The 20,759-nt window shown below is 35.3% G+C and overlaps 1 protein-coding gene across 4 annotated transcripts in view; it reads right to left on the bottom strand.

Moving 5' to 3' along the window:
• The window catches only part of TMEM255A (transmembrane protein 255A), a 370,298-nt gene that overhangs the window by 159,647 nt on the left and 189,892 nt on the right, over nucleotides 1-20,759 (bottom strand). For all 4 annotated transcript variants that reach the window (XM_044057351.1, XM_044057350.1, XM_044057348.1 and 1 more), the window contains exon 4: nucleotides 3,691-3,780. In XM_044057351.1, the coding sequence (XP_043913286.1) occupies nucleotides 3,691-3,780 (90 nt within the window). The remainder of the gene's footprint in view (nucleotides 1-3,690; nucleotides 3,781-20,759) is intronic.

The following is a 20,759-nucleotide window of genomic DNA, read 5'->3' as shown; positions in this document are numbered from 1 at the left end:
TTGTACTAGGATTGCTACAGTAATGTTGCTTTTAAAAAATACAGTATTCTGAGGACTTTGTTTTCCTAGTCTCCCACGTATGTGTTTCTCTATGCAATAAAAGAGACTATTATTCTTTGCTGAACTGTATTGTGTGAAACTTACTTGGTATCTTAACAGTTTGGTGCTGTGGCAACTCATATTTCCAAGCTCTTTGTTTGCTGCAGCATTAGAAACAGCCACTAGGACCAAAAGAATGATAGGTTTTCTGTCAGGCAAGTTTCTGGTGTGCCAGTATACAGTTTTAAAATCTCAGCACAGTCTAAAGTCTCTACTGGTAAACTTTGCTAAAACTTTCTTCCTTAATTCTAATTAAATGTGAATGGGTAAATTGTATAACTCTGGGAAATTGGATGTATGTGTAATCACCCATACTAGCAGCATTTAAGCTATTTGTGTGCTAGTGGGGTCTAATCAGTATATTCAAGGACATAATTTCATTGTAACAAGGATTGAGCTTCCCTGTCAGAAGGATAGAGTATCCTCCTCAGGAGTGAGAGCAGGTTCTAATCAAGTAGAAAGAAAAGGAACAGAGAGAATTCCTTCATTGGGAATGTGAGTGATCCTAATTATAGTTGCATACCTATCCCTGTGCTATTGAGAGTGGGTTTTTATAATGGGTGCAAGCACAAGTGGTTTAAAGGAACCGGAGTATGGGACTCTGTGCAGGTGCATCTTTAGTATTAAGATTATTATTCTCTGATGAACTGTGTCATGTGTTAGTTATTTGGTATGTTACCATAATAATTCATAAATGCTTTATCCACTGTTGTAATGGTGCTTGCCATGTTTCTTCTTTCTGACAATATTTGCTTCTGATTATTTTATTGCTTTCTAGTTTTTCATCTGAGACAGATCCCATCTTGTTATGTTTCTTTACATTCGTTCATCCGGCCTTGCATACATGTATCCATTTTCTAAACACATGTCCTGGTGGGGATTGAGGTCACAGCAGGCTAAACACGATAGAGCAGAATTTCTTTTCTACAGCAATGGTCTGCAGTTCATTCTGTGGGATTTCTGGCATTCCCAGGTAACCTAAGAAATATAATCCTTCCAGCATGTCCTGGATCTGCCTTAGGGCTGTCTCTCAATGGGTGATATGTGGCACAACTCCTTATGGAAGGCAGCCAGAGAGTACCCTCACAAGGTGCCCAAACCTCCTGAACTGATCCCACCATGTCTAGGGGGACTAGTGGTTATATTATAAGATCCTATTAGAATGTTGTGCTCCTCATTGTGATAGGGAGAGTGAGCCCTATCACCTTGAGAAGAAACCTAATTTCTGCCACTTATATTAACTATTGGCCATAATCCAAAGGTCATGAGTGTAGGTGAGGACGGGAACAAACAATGACCACTAAATTGAGATGTTTGTCCTAAGACTGAGGTGTCACTTTGCCACCACAGTGTGGTACAACATCTACAATCACTGCTGCTGCATCCTGCAGGTGGTCCATCTCCTCCTCCTCCTCTCTACCTTCCAATCATCAACATCACCACAAGACGTCCTCCACCTGAGCTAACTGCTCCACCATCACCTGCTGAAAGCAATCCATTATTTTTGTTTATATTCCCTTACTTCTAAGAGTTCCAGTCTTTTCTTTTTTGTCCCTGATCTCCTTGAGAACCACAGTATTTTTCTTTGCTTTCTTGATAAACATAGGGTGCTGATATTTTGTGTGGTTGTTAACATGATTTTTTCCATCTTTTCCACACCGCCCTCCATTTCTTATGACCCCCCCCCCGTACTTAGTCATGACTTCATCTTGACAAAGTAGACTTGTTTGAAATCCATTACTCTTAAAGCTGGTATCTGAAGTAATGTTTATTGTGAACCATGTAATGTAATAAGCACTCATTCCCAGATGAGCATCTGCAGTTAATTCTGAAATTGTGCCCTCATTTGCATCTGTTAGTACTAGGACTACAATAGATCCCTGTCATGTGGATGACAGTACTTATTGCTTTAAATCTGTCCTAGATAGGACAGCAGTAATTAATGTGGTACAGGACAGCTCTGATGCAGAAAGGTTTCAGTTCACAAATGACAAAGTGAGATTCCTCAGTAATGGCATTTTGTCCATTTTGATCATTGAAAGATTCATTCCTTCATTTTCATTTCACTTTTTCTTCTTCTTTTTGTTTTGGGGAATAAATAAATCACAGCATAACTGCAATTCCTTTCCCATGTTATAGTGACTCACAAAGATTATTCCTTTACATTTCTTAGTTTCTTTTCAGCTCTGCTGACTTTACTTCCTGTCAATGGTTCCTTTTTCATCCCTCTGTATATTGTGTACCTTGGTGTATTGGTGTCCTAACTATTCATTTATTTGTTTTTGTTTACTGGGTAGGTACCCCAGATGAGAACACTGATCATTTATAGGTGCAATCTGTGAAAGTACAAACACTGTTAGAACTAAACTATAACAAGTACATGTGCAGGCACATAATGAAGTCAGAATGAAATGTTATAAACAGCATGGCGACTGTTGACAGCTAAGTACAAAAGTAATGAGTATTGGTGTACCCCAGCTCTGTGATTATGATAATGTCAATGCAACAAGCCATAGCTGATGTTTCACTCAGATTATAGTCATTTACTAGCACTGCCACCATTGCAGTGTTTAGTCCCATGTACCTGCAATACCAGCAGTGCAGTGTTTACACCAGTGTTCTTTTCTTCTGTACTGGAATTCTGAAGAAAAGAGTGACAGCCCTTCTGCTGCTGTAACTGACCCACACCTCCCAACCTAGACCAGGCATGTTTTCAAATACTTTGATACTGCTACATTTCTGACCACTTGCCTACTTCCAGTGGATCTGATGATGTAGAAGACCCCTTCCTCATTGTGTTGGAGTATGGGCCCATGCTTCCCCAGTGGAGTATGATTTTTGCACGCATTTTTTAAATCTTGCTGCTTGAGAAAATATTTTATCCCTGGAAAGGGTAGACTAATAAATCTAACTTTTCTTACAGATGTTTTTCTTTGCAGCACATTTGCTTCCTTTAGGAGGGAGGCTTTATAGTCATGGAGTAATAATGCCCTCACATATCTGGGGTGATCTATAATCTGACTAAGATACATAGTGTTACCACCCCTCCTCCCCACTGGCTTTTCAGTAAGCCTAAGATTTTTCCCTGCACCTAGGCTGTCATTATGCACCTGTAAGCAGCAAAATTATTTCAACACTATCATGTGTGAATTATGCCTACTCACGATCAATTTAGTCCATTAAGAGTAAGCAAGTAGTCCATTAGCATCACTTAAATAAAAATATTTAAACTTTTTTAGTTTTTTAGTGGTTAATTAAAATAAGTGACTTCACTGATAGTAATCTGTATAGTCACTTTTCAGATTAGCTCTTTAACAATGTTGCATGCAATTTGCGTTATTTGACACATATACGGTAATAATAATAATAATAATAATTATTATTATTGTAAAAGTGTCTGCAGTTCAGATTGAATTAGCCTCATAAGTGATACTGTAAACCACTCTAAAATATTAAAATGGGAAGAAAACACTGACATTTTAAATTCTAAAGCTTCGTTATTTTCAGAGAACAGTCATCATAATCATGGTCTGAGGAATAACCCTCTTGAAAATAATTACATTTGCAAATTTTAATTATTTATATACTTACAATATGCCTTGCAGCAAACACTCCATCAACTATGGCACAGCAGAATGCTGCGATAACACCAAAGCTGATAAAAACTATTGATGCAACCAGCTGTGAAAAAAAACAACAACCAAACAACTCTTAAGTGTATAGCTTTAAATTTAGAAAATAAAACACTTCTCAACTTTTATAGTTACTGTATATTTCATATTAATTGTGATATTCGCAAACTTTTCATTGCCATTATGAAAGGATTTTCAGTGGACCAAATAGTCTCCTGTTATCCCTGGCCCAAATTAAGTCACAGAGGACACAATGCACTGAAATGACATGACCAGAGGAAAATAATATTGTGGCCAGGTTATGCAGCCACTGAAAACTCACATCATGTAGTCAAAAGTTTGTGAGAATCTTATAATATGAAGATTAAAAGTTTGGTAAAAAGTAGAAGTCGTGGTTCAAAATGTATAAACTGACCACTGCTACATACACAAATATATATCTATAAAATCATATGTAATTATAAGACAAATCAAATGAGTTTTGTTTTATATTCCAAGAGTTTAGGATGTACCATCAAATGGGAAAACAATACACCAAAACCTTAGTTTTCACTACTGAGCAGTGTAAGCACAGAAATACTCCTATTTTTGTCAAGTCCTTTTTTATGGACACCTTAGATAGACAGTCTTTAATGGGTTGCAGTGGCTGTTATTTCACCTTCTCATATTACATCTATCATTCTACAGATCTAAGCAAAACTGGAACCCTTTTACAGTCTCTGAAAACCCTTATATCCTATTAACTTTTGTTTTACTGACTGTATCACTGGCACACTGTAAGGTATAACGGGTCTATATTATATATTCAAACACGTAAATGTTTGAATCGCTAAAGAACGAACTTTAGTGATCGAACATTTAAATGTTCGAATATATATATATATATATATATATATATATATAAAAAAGAAAAACTAAAGGGTGTAAGTTGGGGGCAAGCCCTGTGCACCACACCTCGCTACTTAAATATACCAACTCCAAGATTGCGCTACAGTGTAGATAATGCAAAATTTTCCATTTCTGCACTGTAGCACACTGAAGTGCGATCTCAGAGTTGGTATATTTAAGTAACAGGGAGTGTGGGGGCGCAGAGGGACTTGCCCCCCTGCTTAAACCCTTTACTTTGTGTTTTTTTTTTTAATTTTGTTTTTAATATATTCGAACATATAAATGTTCAATCACTAAAGTTCGTTCTTTAGCAATTCAAACATTTAAGCATTCAAATATATAATATAGACCTGATATGACATATGGTATTGATTCCAAATTTATATAATACAATATTAGCATAATAAAACATATTATTGAGAACCTTTTAATCTTCATATTATGGGATTCTCTCAAACTTTTGGTTCTGACACATTTTGCTGTGTATAAACAAGCACTGATGACTGTTGATTCCATACGAACCACCATTTCTAAATCTCTTGCATTGTATCTACCAAAGAGAGATATGCCTCCATCAGGTAAAGTTGGAGAATGTGAATTGTGCTGCATAGTGAATGGCAAGGTTTTTAACTAAATTCAAAACTATAATCACAGAATCTGTTATAGAGATTCCATTGACTCTAGGTATGCAAGAATCTCACCACTGACTTAAGTTTGACATAATGCTGTTTAAGAAATGATGGTTACTGCTTAGATTAACATAATTTTTAGATATTTAGTTTTTTAAACAAATACAATAACTATTGACAATTCTTTGAGCAAGTAGGTGAACATTAATAACACAAACCATAAAGTGTATGACAAGAAAACAAGAAAAAAGACAGTATAACTGAGCACACAGATCTATATTTATTGATGTGTACTAAGTAAAAAAAATCAACTTAGATTGTTGTTGTAACTTTGCTAAGGTGTACTTAACAGTGGATGATCTAAACACTGCAGAAAAAAACACCAAAGCGTATTCATTAGACTATCAATTTCAGTAAAAATAAATGGTTTATGTCTGGGAGAATATATGTACAGTTCTTCTGATACAAAGCCTTCCAAAACCTACAGATTAGAGATATGATCATCCCCTATACCTGTTTCATCCAACGGTATATAACAAATGGCATGGTTGTGATCAATGATTTATACCTTTATAGCCAAAAAGTAACACTGCCAAAATGTAGAATTGATTCCCCAATGCTTCAAAAAATTGTATGAATAGCTGTGAACCTATAGTTGCTTTATTGAGAGACATTTTCAGACCATATGGAATTAGTCTGGATTGGGCATTTATGCCACCAACAAGCATATGATATTCCATACCTTCCCCACCCTTTAAACCTAGCTCATGAGAACTGCTATATGTGAGTAACTTTGTGCAAAGTAAAAGGTATGCCAGGAGGAGTTCATGATTAAGTTGGTTCCAATCACTTCTGATAGTACTCCATGCATGATCAGAAGTATTATGTCCAGCCTAACCTTGCTGCTATATTTTCAGTGTGGTCCACTCAATAGATATTTTTATCTAAGGATTTAGACAGTGTGGAGAGGTTAATATTGGTCCCATAACTTTCAGTTATATAGGGAAGAGCATTTCAATAAAGTGTTTCTAATAGCAAGCTTTGGAAAGGAGCAGTAAGGCTAAAAGTGTTTAACTTTTTTTATTTAGAACGTTTTTATTAAAATTTTCCAAAATACAATACATTATAACCATTAACAATTATATTTATTTAAATACTTTCTAATAATATTTTTAATTCATTTAAATAATATTTACAATATATAAATAGTAAAATCTGATATAGTCTTTCTTGTCCATATTAGCAATGTTTAAAGACAGATAACATCATTTTAAGGTTTCTCATCAGCCTGGTGACAGCCTGTGTTTCTGTCAGTTTATCTTGTGTGACTTAATGGGTTTTCTTGATAACTTCATTGTGACAATATCAGCTTTCTTTTCAGTGTACTATTTTCTACATTTAGCTACAACAGATTTAGTTACATATGAAAGAATCATCCTATTTACTTCCTACCTATTACTCCAGCCCATCTGTTACCTCCAGTACCTAATATGCAAAAGTTGCTTCAAATGTATGTATCTCCCTGAACCACCACACCCCAATTACTGCATGTCATCCTCAAATGCATTTTATATTAATACAATCAAAGACGTGCACACTGCCTTCTTTAAAATAATTATACCTCCACCATTTTGCATCTACATTCCATTTTCCTTAAACATTCTAAAATGAGTTAAAAATCGGTCTATGTTAAATCATCGAAGGTTGCGTTCATCGAACCTCCAATCATCAAACACTAGACACCGAACGTTCTTTCATCAAATGTTCAGTTCAGTGAATGTATGAGATGGGAAAAGTGACCATCTGGCCAACATTTCCATGTCACACACATCACACTATTTTAAACCCAACACTCCCCATTGTGGGAAAGTCCCCCCACACCTTCGCAACTATATATATCAACTCCAAGACTACACTACAGTGGGGAAAAGGGCATGGAAGAGAAAATGTGCCCTTTTCTCCACTTTAGTGTGATCTCAGAGTTGGTATATAATGTTAGGGGGGTGTGTAGGGGGCAAAGGTCCCCACCTGGGTGAGTTTAAAATAGTGCGGTGTGGGTAATGGGAAAATGCTGGCCAAGTGGTTACTTTCTCCGTTTCACACATTCTCTGAACTGAACGTTCGATGATTTATGGTCAGTCATTGGAAGTTCAATGAATGTAACCAATGATTAAACATAGACCCATTAAAAACACCTATATGAGTCTCCTTTGCTGATTCCAAACTTATATCCATTTTTGCAGGGATTAACATTTATTCATGTAACTGTTAGACTAATATTTTCATTATTTTTTCCATTTATTAAATAATTCACATATAATAGTTGCTTTTCCCTTCAATAAGTCAGCATGAATTGTTGTACTTCTACCTTTTTCAACAGGCTTCCATTTCTCCAAAGGTACAACAGTCAATTTCCAATTAGGGGGAGCTTCTTTATTTAAGTTAACTCACTGAACCAAGTTAAAATTAGTTATGTATGTTGGTTTGTGTATCATACCCCATACTCTGTGTTGTTTGAACATAATTAACATATTTCATCTATTCATGCTTCATTACGATTTTCTACAATTTCCTAATCTTGTTTTGTACTTTAACTGTTGCATCATGAAGGCATGGAATGTGTAAACACATTATCAGTTACAAAACAACTGTTGAAATTATAACCTTAACTGAATTCTCCCTGCTAGTGTACTGATATTCAGGTTTTGTCTTTCAACAATGTCCATGATTTCTATTCCATTTTCTTGATTAATTTTTCATTTGCTTCTTTAAGATTTTTTCCTGTTATTAAAAATAATAAAGTTGGTCAGATTTTTCTAGTATCTTTACACAATTATCAAAACCTGTTCCTTCCCATACTCTATAAACTGTTGTCTTTTCTTTGTTATAATTTAATTCTGAGTGGTCTCCAAAATGATGAGATAGCTTTAACATTCTTGGCAGGACTTTGTTTAATTTTTCTGCTCCAAGCAAGCATCATCAATAAATAATATGAATCATGACTCACATATTTTCTTCTTGAAAATTGTCCCTAATTCTTTGATTTTACTTTTAAAACATGATATTCAATAACTTGTATAAGTAATGCAGGTGACAATGTGCAAAACTGTCTGCTCCCCTACTAATATTTATACTGTCTGTTAAATTGTTACTGATTAATAAATCTCTTTTTTGCCCTTGAACACTGTTTTTAACCATGCCTGGAAATTGCCATCAAAGTTTCTGTTTTTAATAACTTCAAACATGAATTTCCAATTAGCTGTAGAAAACACTTTTCTGGAGTCAAATAAAATAACTAGGAGACTAAATACTAAGAAATAAAACAGATCAGATACTCATCTTTCAAAGGTTTAATTCCCCAGCACCTTGGCTTATGCGTTCTATGGGAAACAACATTTTAAATCTCAACAACGCCTTTTATATAAATACACAATGTGATGCTGGATGGAAATTGAACAATGTATATTCACTTGATTAAATTAAACAACCCATAAATTAATTAAATTAAATAATTGAGTAATGTGCTTTCAGCTCTACAGTAAAGGTGTCCATGAAATTTCTTCATATAATCTCCTGGGTGTGTGCTAACATATTATATTTTAAAATAAACCTGTTTCTAAAGCACTTGATGCCAATTTATCTCCTCCTGCTTGGTAAATTAATGTCAGCTAATGCTTCACATTTAAAACCATCCATTTCCCCATGAAACTCCATAGCATGTTCTGCCACTACAGTGTCATAAGTTTCTTACCTCTTAAATTCTCTTTTTTCCTGAATTTTACTTTTCTTTTAGTTTGTCCAGTGTACCATTTGGATTCTATACAATCACTCCTTTTCCCATAAATCATCTGACTATGACATGAGAAACTGCCTCTGATATTCATTTTTTTTATTTGCATTCAGTTCCTTAGTTTTAAGCATATAACCACAAGTATAACATCTACCACAAGGATGCATTCCAGATATACCTAAATGTAAAGTTGTAGTTGGACTCAATTTAAAAAGCAATATTTTCCCCAAATGTAATACTTGTGTAAATAAAAAAAATATTGACTGTGGCAAAACTTTTATTAATAACTCATTAGTGAATAGTATATGCCATTTCCTTTTAATAACACTACTCAATCTATCTGAAAATGTAGTGCATTTTGTCACCGAAAACATCTTATTCTAAAGCTGTGTTCTCCTGTTGTAACCATTTTCATTTGTTCTTACTAAATGCCCTATCCTCCATCTACATTTTTAGGTTCTTTAAAAACTTGTCTTATAGCATTATTTAACATTTTCTGTGTGTAGCCTTTATCTCTAAATATAACTCCCATGTCAAAAATAGCTTGCTCCCTATCTGATATGACAGTTGTATTGTTATACATTCTTCAATCAGCAAATATTTTATCAAATAAAAAGGACAGGCACTTGATGCAAAAAAAATATTCCCTGAAGTGTTCTTTATAAGTATTTTTGTTTATTTTTAACCTTTCTTCCCTTGTCACAGAAATAACTACAGAATCAAATGTATTTTGTTAGCCATAAACCAACTATACTGCCCAGTCATTATTTCTTAAACTCCCCACAGAATTTTCAACATTCTTCTACTCTCCTTTACATAAAAATAATAAATCATCGCTGTATCATACCTAAATTACTGCCTGCTCTATAAAAAATGTGTGTGATCACAAATTCATCTTCAAATGCTACCATAAAGATGTTTGCATATGCTGGAGCAAATGGAGCTCCCATTGTAGTGCCTTGTTTTCGCAAAAATATTGTGTATTATATTTAAATACATTGTATAATAAGCAACAATTCCTTATTGTTAATACAAATGATGAATAAGAACCTTCCCCTAAATAGTGTGCAGCAGCAGTTAACCTATATTTATGCTGTATAGATGTATATAAATTCCTAACATACATAACTAATCCAAAAAAAAAGGTTTTGTTCCCATTTCACCTCTCTGTGTTCTACTACTTCAGGTGTATTCTTATTCTTAAAATCAAATTATTTTTTATGTACAAATAGTTTAATAATTTTATCCAACAATGTGCCTATGTTTTCTTGGCACCCACCAATGCCAAAAATAACAGGCCTTTCAGGAGGGTACCATCTATTTTTATGTATCTTTGGTATGGCATAACATAGTTCTGTTGTTGTTACTTGACATATAAACAATTTATTTCTTCAAATATGCAATATTGTTGATATTAATTTACTAAGAGAGGAAGATAAATTGATAGCATTAAGTGATTTAGAAGCACAACTTATTTTAAAGTATAATATTTCAGTGCCAAGTCTTTTAATACAGAAATCCCTTGGACAGTTTTGCTGTAGAGCTGAAAGCACATGATTAAATTGTTTGATTTATTTGTTAATCATTTAATCAAGTGACTGTACACTGTTTTTCCATCCAGCATCACAGTGTGTATTTATAAGAAAGGCATTGTTGAGATTTGAGAATGTTGTTCTGCATGGAAGAAGTAAGGCAAGGCAGTGGGGATTAAATTTCGTTTGAAAGCTGACTGTCCAGTTTGTTTTATTTGTTAGTATTTAGTTTTCTAGTTATTAAATTATAAATTGTGAATTAGTCACTGAAATGGCAGCCGATTCAGCCAAGTCTGAAAATGCAACAATGCTGGTTGTGATAGTGATGTAACAGACAATGTATTAAGAATAACAAATGTTCCATTGGATTTTGCCAGTCAGTAAGGCATTTACAAGGGACCAAGTTGCTACTACTAGAATAATTCTAGAATCCAACCCTTTTCAAAAAGCCATCGATGAAGCCAAGGCCCTGGTATAGTGGGCCTTGACCCTGCCTGGAATAGTTTTGTTGTGGTGAGTTTAACAATAGGTAGTAGCAAGTTTTAGTTCTATCAATTTAGTAACTGGGTTGTCTGTGGACTTCCAAGGTATGGAGTATCCATTCTCCTTCATTTTTGGGTTCAGGAAAGATAACAGGAGATGGAAAGTTTGACTTAAAGTAAATTTTGATACTTCAGGCATAAAAGAAGGATTAATGATCAATGAAACCCTGTCCCTGTGGAAAATGAGTTGGGGTTGACTCACCATAAGAGCTTGCATATCCGATACCCTTCTTAGAGAGCAATAAGTAAAATTGTTTTCCATGTTAAGAACCTCAAGTCAGTCAGGTTAGGGGGTTAAAATGGAGCAAGTGATATCTTATGTAACACAAAATTAAAATCCCAACTGTTTTCTTGGAGGCCTCTTATGAAAAAAAAACATTTCAAAAATATTTTGATAAAGAGACTGCATTGAACAAGGAGAATCCATAGGCATACATGCTAAAATAGCTGAGAAATGAATCTTGATAGAGGAGTAAAAAAGGCCACAAAATAGTAATCCACACAAATATTGTAAAACAGAGAACAGCTAGCCCTAAATGGGTGCTGGTTATGCTGTTGGCATCAACTAGCAAACCTTTTCCATTTACAAATACATGATTTTCTAGTAGCAAGTTTTCTTGTATCCATTAGTACCTACTGCATATCCTTTGTAAAAAAGTACCAAAAAGGAATTAAGACCATATCATCAAACACCCCTGTTCTTGTGTCAGTAGATCCAGTCTGTGAGGTAGCCTGTAGTAATTGCCCTTGGGCATTTCCAAAATAAGGGAAAACCAATGTTTCTTGGGCCAGAATGGAGTCTCCACAATTATCTTTGGGGATTCCTTCTGAATCTTCAGAAGTATCCAATATATTAGTGGAAATGGGAAAAAGCATACAGAAACATTCTTGTCCAAGGAAAAGGCATCTGTATTCCAGGCCTTCTTGCATAGAGTCCTAGAGCAGACTCTTGCCAGTTCATTGTTCAGAGAAGAGGCAAAGAAGAATTCTTGAGGAACTCCCCACAGATGTATCAAATCTTGGAAGACCCTGCAATCTAGTTTCCATTCATGACTATCTGCCCTGATCAGCTTGTCTGCCACACACTTTTGCTCTGACTGAATGCAGGATGCCTGTAGACTGAGACGGTGCTGTGACCCTATATCCCAAGCTAACATGGGTAGTCTTCAAATGGGTCACGACCTGGTTCCCCCTTGCTTCTCAATGTACCACATGACTGTGGTATTGTCTGAAACAACTTGAAGAGGTCCCAGGGAGACCAGTGATGATTCAGAGAATTGAGTGCCTGGATCAGGGCAAGCATCTATTTTATATTTATGTGCTTACTTCTGTCCTTGGTGTCTCACACCAACCTTGCACTTTTATCCCTCCTGAAATTGCTCCCCAAGCAAATGACAAGGCATCTGATTGACTGCTTTGGAACAGGGAGACAGAGAGGAAGACCTGGATTTAGGGATACAAACTCCAGCAGTGGGATTTGAAAAGAGAAAGTGTGCTGGTGCTGAAACCTAAGAAACTTCAGATACCACTGTATATTTCTCCTGTGCAGTCTTGGTAGCAGTATCATTAGAATCGTAGAAACCATGAGACCCAAAATCCTAAGATATTTCCTTGGAGTGACTGAAGTCTGAGAGGAAAAACCTAGAAATAGATAAACATATAGATCTATTTTGTCCCATGAAAGAAAAGCTCTTTGAACTGTGGTTTCCAGTTGACATCCCAGAAACACAATCCTCTGAGAAAGAGTTACAAAAGATTTTTGAATGTTCTCTTGGAATCCCAGCTTGTGTAAGAGATCTCTTACTCATAAGAAAGTTTGCTGACACTTTGAAAAAGACTACAAGCAAGTCATCTAAATATATAAAAATATGGATACCCTGGAGCCTGCAATGAGCTATACCTAGACCTGGGCACTTTGTGAACACTCTTGGTGCAGCGGATAGTCCAAAGGGTAAGGCAGGGAACTGATAATGGGATCCAGATGCACAAAACATTAAAAAATACCTGAGATCTGGATGTGATGATAAGCATCTTTTCAATCGAGTGTTGAATGAGGAAGAAGAGGTATCAGGTTGTGAAGTGACACAATTTTGAATTTGGGCACTATAACAAAGGGGTTTAGGAAAGAAAGATCCAAAAGTGGTTTATAACCATTTTCTTTCTTTGGCAGTAAAACCATCCTTAAAAAAAAACTATTTCCCACCTGGGAAGTGGGAACTGCTTCTCTCACTCACTGGCACAGCATGTGATGAAGGACAGGTGAAAATAATAGTCTGGTCTGGAGGATGAAGAATTACTCCTTGGGAAGGACAAATTTCCTCCCCTTATTTGTAACATTGATGAATGATCTTCAGAACCCATTTGTATGAAACTATCTGTTGGCAAAGAGTCAAGTGGAGATTCAGACTTTCTGAAAGGCAATAGGGGGTGCCAGGGTAGCAGCAGGGAACAAAGTCTCCTAAACAGTCATTCTGACTTATTGGATTGTCCTTAGTTTTGGCAGTTCTCAGAATTTTTCTTGTAATACCCTTGCCTTTTCTTAAATGACTGTTTCTTGCATTTTGTTGAGACTGTTTATTTTGTTTCTTACAAAATTGTATGAAGAGTTAAAGAATCCCTAAGAAAATCTAGAAAAGGAGGGCTGAAAACTTTAGGAACTTACTGCATCAGCTTACCGCTTTCATCACACTTTTTCTGATTACCTCTGCAGCAGTGGGGCCAAAAACTTAAGTCTATATCCAAAGAAAAAGTTAAAATCTCATTTTTAACATCATCTGGGAAGTTATTTTTAATAATTTAATTGACTTATCACTTAAAATGTAGGCAAACATAAAGAAAGCAAACCATATTAACATATTCCCAGTTGCAGATGTTATACATCACATATATTCTTTTGTAGAATTATCATCCATCCAACATTACATAAATTGATCAGTCATGCCTTTTGCTAAACCTCATTCCTACTCCAAAACATTATTCTGCAAGTATTGTTCTCACGATTTCCATTTTTTTCTATGTAATTTGCTCCTATCCTCTTACTTTCAGTTTTTGTATCTCCGTTATAATATTCACTACTTCAAATGCAGTTAGTTTAGACATTGATTTCCATGTTCTAGTTATTGCTTTTTTTGGCAGCCACAAGAATTAAACTTAACTTGACCTTACTATGTCTGTGTAATTCCGATCTTGTATCCCAGCTAAAAAAATACCATTTCCTTAGTTACACCCATTCGCTCACCTAATATATCTGGAAGAGTACTTTGTATGGAATATTTTTAAAGTCTGCCAACTCATCACACTCCCAAAGTATATGTTCCAAGTTACCTCTTTCTTCCCCATTACACCTCTAACATTTGCCATCTACCTGAGGAAAAATTCTTTGGGGTCTGCTTGGGGTATAAAAATATCTATGCAAACATTTCCAAGGAAAAATTCTAAATCTTCTAAACTTTGTTACATATTTGGGAGTCGTACAGATGTCCTCTCATTGCTTCCTTGTGAATTACTTATCCAGTCTCTCTTCCCTCTTTTCTAACCCCACCCCGATTGGTTCCTACAGATATACAACATTTTAGATGCCCTACTAATTATCCCTTTTCAAACTGCAGCTTCTGTTCTAAATTCAGCTAAAAACTCTACCAGAGCAGGTCTTTCACTTAGGATTTTCACATCCCGTTCCCTTTGCCTATACTCTGATATCAATCCCTGATAGGAAAGGCAGTCTCTAGCTTGCAGTCTAAATGTCTTCTTGGCCTCTTCACATTCTGTTCCATTTCCCTCTCTAGTTATTTGCTCCCAATACCTTGGTTCCTTTGCCAGTTTTCTCCAGTAAACTCCAGACCCTTTTTGCCTATTCTCTGTACCTTTAATTGCAGTCATTACTATCAGTAGAATCTCCTTTCTCGATTCTTGTGTTGGCGTGCCTGTTAGAATACTTTCTGCATCTTTATGAATATATTCCATATTTCAGCCATATTCTGTGTGGCTGTTGTTATTTTTTTTAAGGATTTGCATCCAAAATCCCATTCAATCATTATTTGAATTTCAATTAAATTCACATGTTCCTGCAAAGTATTTCTGTCCAGTCCAGCCAAATATTGTACCCTGGGGAATAAAAAAATAAATTCTCACTGTGTTTCTACTACTGAGTTCATATCTTCCATACCAAATATTTTCATAAATTTCTTCAGAACTCTACCCTCTTTTATATTTTCCATTCTAGTCCTGCAGATACATCCTCACTGTTGCAAATCAAGTTTGAATCTTCACCTATAAGTAATATTTCCTGCCGAAAGTTGATTATTTCTTCCAAAATTTAATTAAGTTGCACAATAGTAGTTTTAGGTAGAATATAAATACATACTGGCATAATCTTCCTCTTTTGCCAGTAGCACCTTGCTACAACATATCTATCATTAATAACTTTTTTCTCCTCTTCTGTCACTATTGGAGCTTCAATAGCAATTAGTATAAGTACTCCCCTTTTCCTTTGTCCCTGATATTCTACTGAATATATATCCCAAAATCCTTTCTTATCAAATTCACATGCTCACTTTTTTCCAAATGTTTCACCTGTAGCATCACTATTTGAACTCTGCATTTCTTAATATAATTTAATACTCTTTTTTGTCTATACCTGTAGGGCCATTCACATTTCAAAATAGTATGTTTAGTATAGCCATTATGATAAGAAGTTATTATTTCCACTTATTATATAGGACAACTTTTTGTTTTAAAAAATTACTATTTCCAGCTTTTGTGTCAGATGAACTCACTAATGTTTGGCAGGTAGAGCTCTTATAGAGTTGCTTCTCATTATCTCCATTTGAACATATATTAAATTTTATAAGACCTTTTATTTTAATGAAACCCTCAAAAAAAAAGAAACATACCCCAGAACACCCCAGAAGCTATTAACTTGAAAATAAAAACACACAAAACTATGTACATCTACAAATAATGAAGTTTAACACTCCTGATAGGAACAATTGTCCCAAATAAGCAGCCGCACACACAGGCATATCTTAACCTAACATTAAGGTCCATGCTATGATACATGTTACAGCCTATGCTCCTACTTAGATTGCTTTCTGTTCTTATCTTATCTTTATTCCCCTTTCAGATGTGAAAAACATCTGATATGTTTCATAAAACATTAACCTTTAGCCTTAAACAAGTGTTTTAGATTTTATTGCTTCCGCCAATAGTCAGCTTGTCTACATGGAAACACAAGGACCAAATGTACAGCTGTACAAACAAGAAAACCGAGAAAGATCTGGAACTGGACATAAAAATGAATTAAAATAAAATAAAAATGACTAGTATGTCAGGAACCTTAAACTCCAAGCTAAAGAACAATTTATTACACCAGGCAACATAGTTAAGCACTTTCATCTCACATTTAAGACATCATCAGAACCATGAGTAAAACCTAGTACTAAACTTTTAAAAATGAACGAAATTGACACACCCCTAGGTAGCAACCAATTCAGTGTAAAGATTGCTAATAACAGCAAAAGAATTAAAGGAACAGCCTTGAAAAAGCATACAAAACAAAAAATATACAAAGTGTACTCTTTCCATGCAGATTAAAAACATAAAGGGAAAGTACAAGTGTAGACCAAGTGTGCACTTTAAAACAACAACAAGTCACAGTTTGCTAGCCCTTATTTTAAGGTCACTGGAAATAGAAATATTGTCATTAAGGCCAGGAAAGTTGGCTGCATCCAACCTAAATTGACTAAACATTTCACGATGTAAAAGTTTATTTTGCCAGTCACCTGTTGTTTGGTGTAATAAAGTGGTCTTTTGCTTGGAGTTTAAGGTTCATGACATACTAGTCATTTTTTATTTTATTTTAAATGTACAGCTCTGCAAACCTCTCAACTTGCACTGAACATTTATTTGCCAAAGGAAAACTTTTCATTACTTTCAGAGTCTTCTTATTCACTTGCTTAGACAAAAAAAAACTTATTAGATTAAGCCAAATGCCTTAATTTAGACATTCATCTATGCAAAAGTAAGAACATATCAATGTTACACATATTATAATCTGTGTACTTTGCTCCCCATTCCCCACCTTAACAACTCAAGATTACAGCATATTAATTTAAACATGCTTTTGTCCAGCCTTTCTTCTCTTTTTACATTGTAAATGCCTACATTTCTTAAAACCAAAAAAAAGAAGTAAAAAGGCAATTGTTTACTTTAGTATCTCTACCACATACAACAATAATTGAAAATGTTTTATTATAATAACATGCAATTTATTATATAATGAAATGTTTTGTACAAATACTCTTAAGATCAAAAATTGTTTTCTTACAGTTACTTTTCCTTTTTTCTCCTTTTCTTTGTCCTTCCAAACATTAATGACATGAAGTAGGGCTTATTTGTTAGTCCCCCACAAGTTTAATAAAGTCAGACAAAGTCCAGTCTTGCACTTTTTCTTGTAAAGCCATACTTCAAAAATGTGATTGATGCTTTATAGTCTCATATGTATTCACTAATTTCAATGTTGCTGGTCTTTTTCTTGCTCCTCTCCATCTTCCAACCTCAGACTTTGGTTCTAGTCCAAAGTACTCCCTATTCCTCTAGTCAGCGCCTGTGTTTTTTTTTCTGTCTCTTAAGCATTTTTGTTTGGGACACAGGAAAAGGTTTCACTGGCAAAGTCTCTCTATATGCTTTATCATCAGAAAAATGAGAAACAGAGTCTCCTTCTGTTTGATGCCTCATTTTTTTGTCGGACAAACTTTTGTATTTCCTCCTTAGCCTGTTCTACATCAGAAAATGACTTTGATCCTCCAGGAAAAAATATTCTGAAGACAGCTAGGTACAGCAGCTTGAATCTCACACCTGCCTCTCGATATTCCCTGATTGCTGGGATGAATTTGCTTCTCTGGTGTAAAATGAATAATCATTTTCCACAAATCAACTGCCTCCAGTTTTTAATACTTCACCCTTTTGCCACAATTTTGTCAGGATCGACTCTTTCTGCTGGCATGATTGCATCTAAACTAATACAGGTTTTTGCTGCTTTCTTATGGCCAGGTTTAGAGCATACATATGATGTGCCCTTTAAATTAACAAATCCAGAATACCAGTCTAGCTGCATATTTGTGCTTTCATAAAATTAATACAGTCTTTTTCTCACAGTTACACTGGTACAGCAGAAAATCTCAAGGTTTTCTCTGTGTGCTCTGTCCTCTAATTCTACCATTTTTTGAAATTGCTATCTTGAGCAATCTCATACTCAGTCAGCCTTTTCTTCATTTCGACCTATGATTATAACGGTTTTATCATAGGATTGTAGGAGATTACTAGGCTAATGGCATGACAGCCCTTACAGTCCTAGCCAATGTAACCCTACTTTACCCAATATATAGAGCCTAAGGGCAAGAACATAGCATGGATTTGTGCCTATGCCTCGAGTATCTTACAGTTCATCTTCAGTTCATCTGAATAACTTTTTAAAGCATCCTCCATTTTTTACAGAATTTTCTTATTTGAATTTACTCCTTCAGTGTTTCATTTATTTCAAACAGCTCTGAGCACATGTGACTTATTTATTCCCTCTAGAATACTGCAAGCCATATCTTGCACCCAAGCTGGAGCTTGAACTGTTTTTTGCTGAACAGCTGCAGGATTCTTCTGAGTCAGTATTTTCTCTTCATCTTTTCTAGCTGATTTTCTTTCAGGCTCTGTAAGTTTTTTCTTTGCTGGCATCTAAGCAGTGTACTTACTAGCCAGTGACTGAATTTACTAAAACTTGTAGTTTCTGGCCCTTATCTCTCAGTTACTTTTTTCACACTGAGAGAGCTGAAATCAAGCTGTTGATCCATCTGCAGCCATCTTGTAAGTCTATTTTCATTCATTTTATATCCTGAAAAAACTTGAAATTGTCTCAAAATGTTTCACAACACTGAGATGTCCTTTTCTGGTTTTATCATGTACAAAACAATATCTTCTGCAAATAAAGCCAACTTTTTCTGATTACATAATCTGGGAGTATATGAGAATCCAGCCATGCAAACCTCCTCAAAACAGTATCAGTGGCCATAGCCGTTGAAAAAGTTATCGACAGTCGTATATACACACTGTATACAATGAGGAGTAACTGGAAAAATATAAGAAATTAAATCATTTAAGGCAGACTTTTCCTCACAAGAAGAAACTGCAGACAAAATATTCCTCATAGTTTCACAGTTAGTCATAAACTTTAGCATACAAAGCTGACAAGTCAAAATTTTGAAAATCAAAGTTGCAGAACAATATACCTTCTCCTCCATACTTATCCATAATCTTCCAGTTCTTACCATAAACAGCAGGATTGGAATGAAATAAGTGTTTTCCAGCAGAAGGATTAGCTAAAGCTATAACTGCTGGACCAGGTTTGGAAAAAGTGCATAAAAACTAAAAGACTGAGCAGTTTGAACTTTGTACATCGTATTGCCTTTTTAGGAGCAGCTGGCCGACTGTAAAGAAAATTGCAGGCAGGACCACACATATCTTTAAGGCAGACAAAACTGGAGGAATGGGTGCAGGTTCTTGAAATTCCTTCTGTAACTGCCCATAGTAGTTTCCAAGGGACTGGGAAACTTCAATGTCCTCCCACTGAAAACACTGGCAGATTCTAGAAATAGTTTCAGATAAAGAGGAACCCCCAAAGGGAGAATCAAAAACTGAGCTCTCTTCTGAGTCTGAATCAGAAATCTGTGGAGAAAACCTTATATCTGTCCCAACATCCACCTGTCCAGATTCAGTATTTTGTTTCTCTTCAGGAAGATAAGTATTCGTAATTCTTTTACCTGAAACTATCACACAAGAAGGATCAATAGCCTGACTCAAATGCTGAGCCAGATCCAGTGAAGTACTCCTATCTAAGGAAACTTGAAGAGAGGTAGCTACATGCTTAGTTTTTCTGCTTCTTTTTGACAGGAAAAATAGGACCAATAGTGTTACTAGTGACAGCAACTTCCCTAGGGATGGTAGAACATTTTAACAAAACAGAGAAGCCTTTCCTTTTCCCTCTCACAGGACTGACAAGAGTGGCTCTACCTTGTCCGGTGACGAGACCTCAATAGCTGCAGAAGACATGGCTATCCCTCAGTCCATACTGGCTGTAATTGCTACACCAGAGGGATTTTGGATAAAAGGTGAGTGGTCTGAGGTAAAATAAGTGGCTATAGCAGAGTCACCCACCTGTGGTAGAGGCAAATCGCTAGCATACTGTTGTGGCAAAGGCTGTTTGCTTAACTTTATCTTTTTGTGTACTTTCCCAGAGAAAACAAGCAGCAAATGCTGGTAAAAATAAAGTCTTTCAAAGTCACTTTTTGCCACACAGACACATTAAAAATCATTTTAAAACACTATGCCAACCCCATAAGATAAGGAAAAACAACTTCTTCACAGAATAAATGTTTTTCAATTCTTTAAACAACTTTTAAACTGAGAGGAAAAAAAGAGTGCTTCTGTTTAAAAGTACAGTACCGTCTTGTGATAGTCCATTAAAACACAAACTCCTAGCTTTACAACAACTTTCCTGAATAGTAAAGTGTAAATAATAAGCAAAATTATTAACTGGAAGTTTTTCTCCCAAAAGAGAACTTATATGTCCAACAAGAGAGAAGCACAAACTGACTGTTGAT

This window comes from Protopterus annectens, chromosome 15.part0 (genome assembly GCF_019279795.1).
Source record: "Protopterus annectens isolate FY-2018-M chromosome 15.part0, PAN1.0, whole genome shotgun sequence".
Lineage (NCBI taxonomy): Eukaryota > Metazoa > Chordata > Ceratodontiformes > Protopteridae > Protopterus > Protopterus annectens.
The sequence above is the reverse complement of the archived record's forward strand: the minus strand, read 5'-3'. Positions and strand labels throughout refer to the sequence as shown.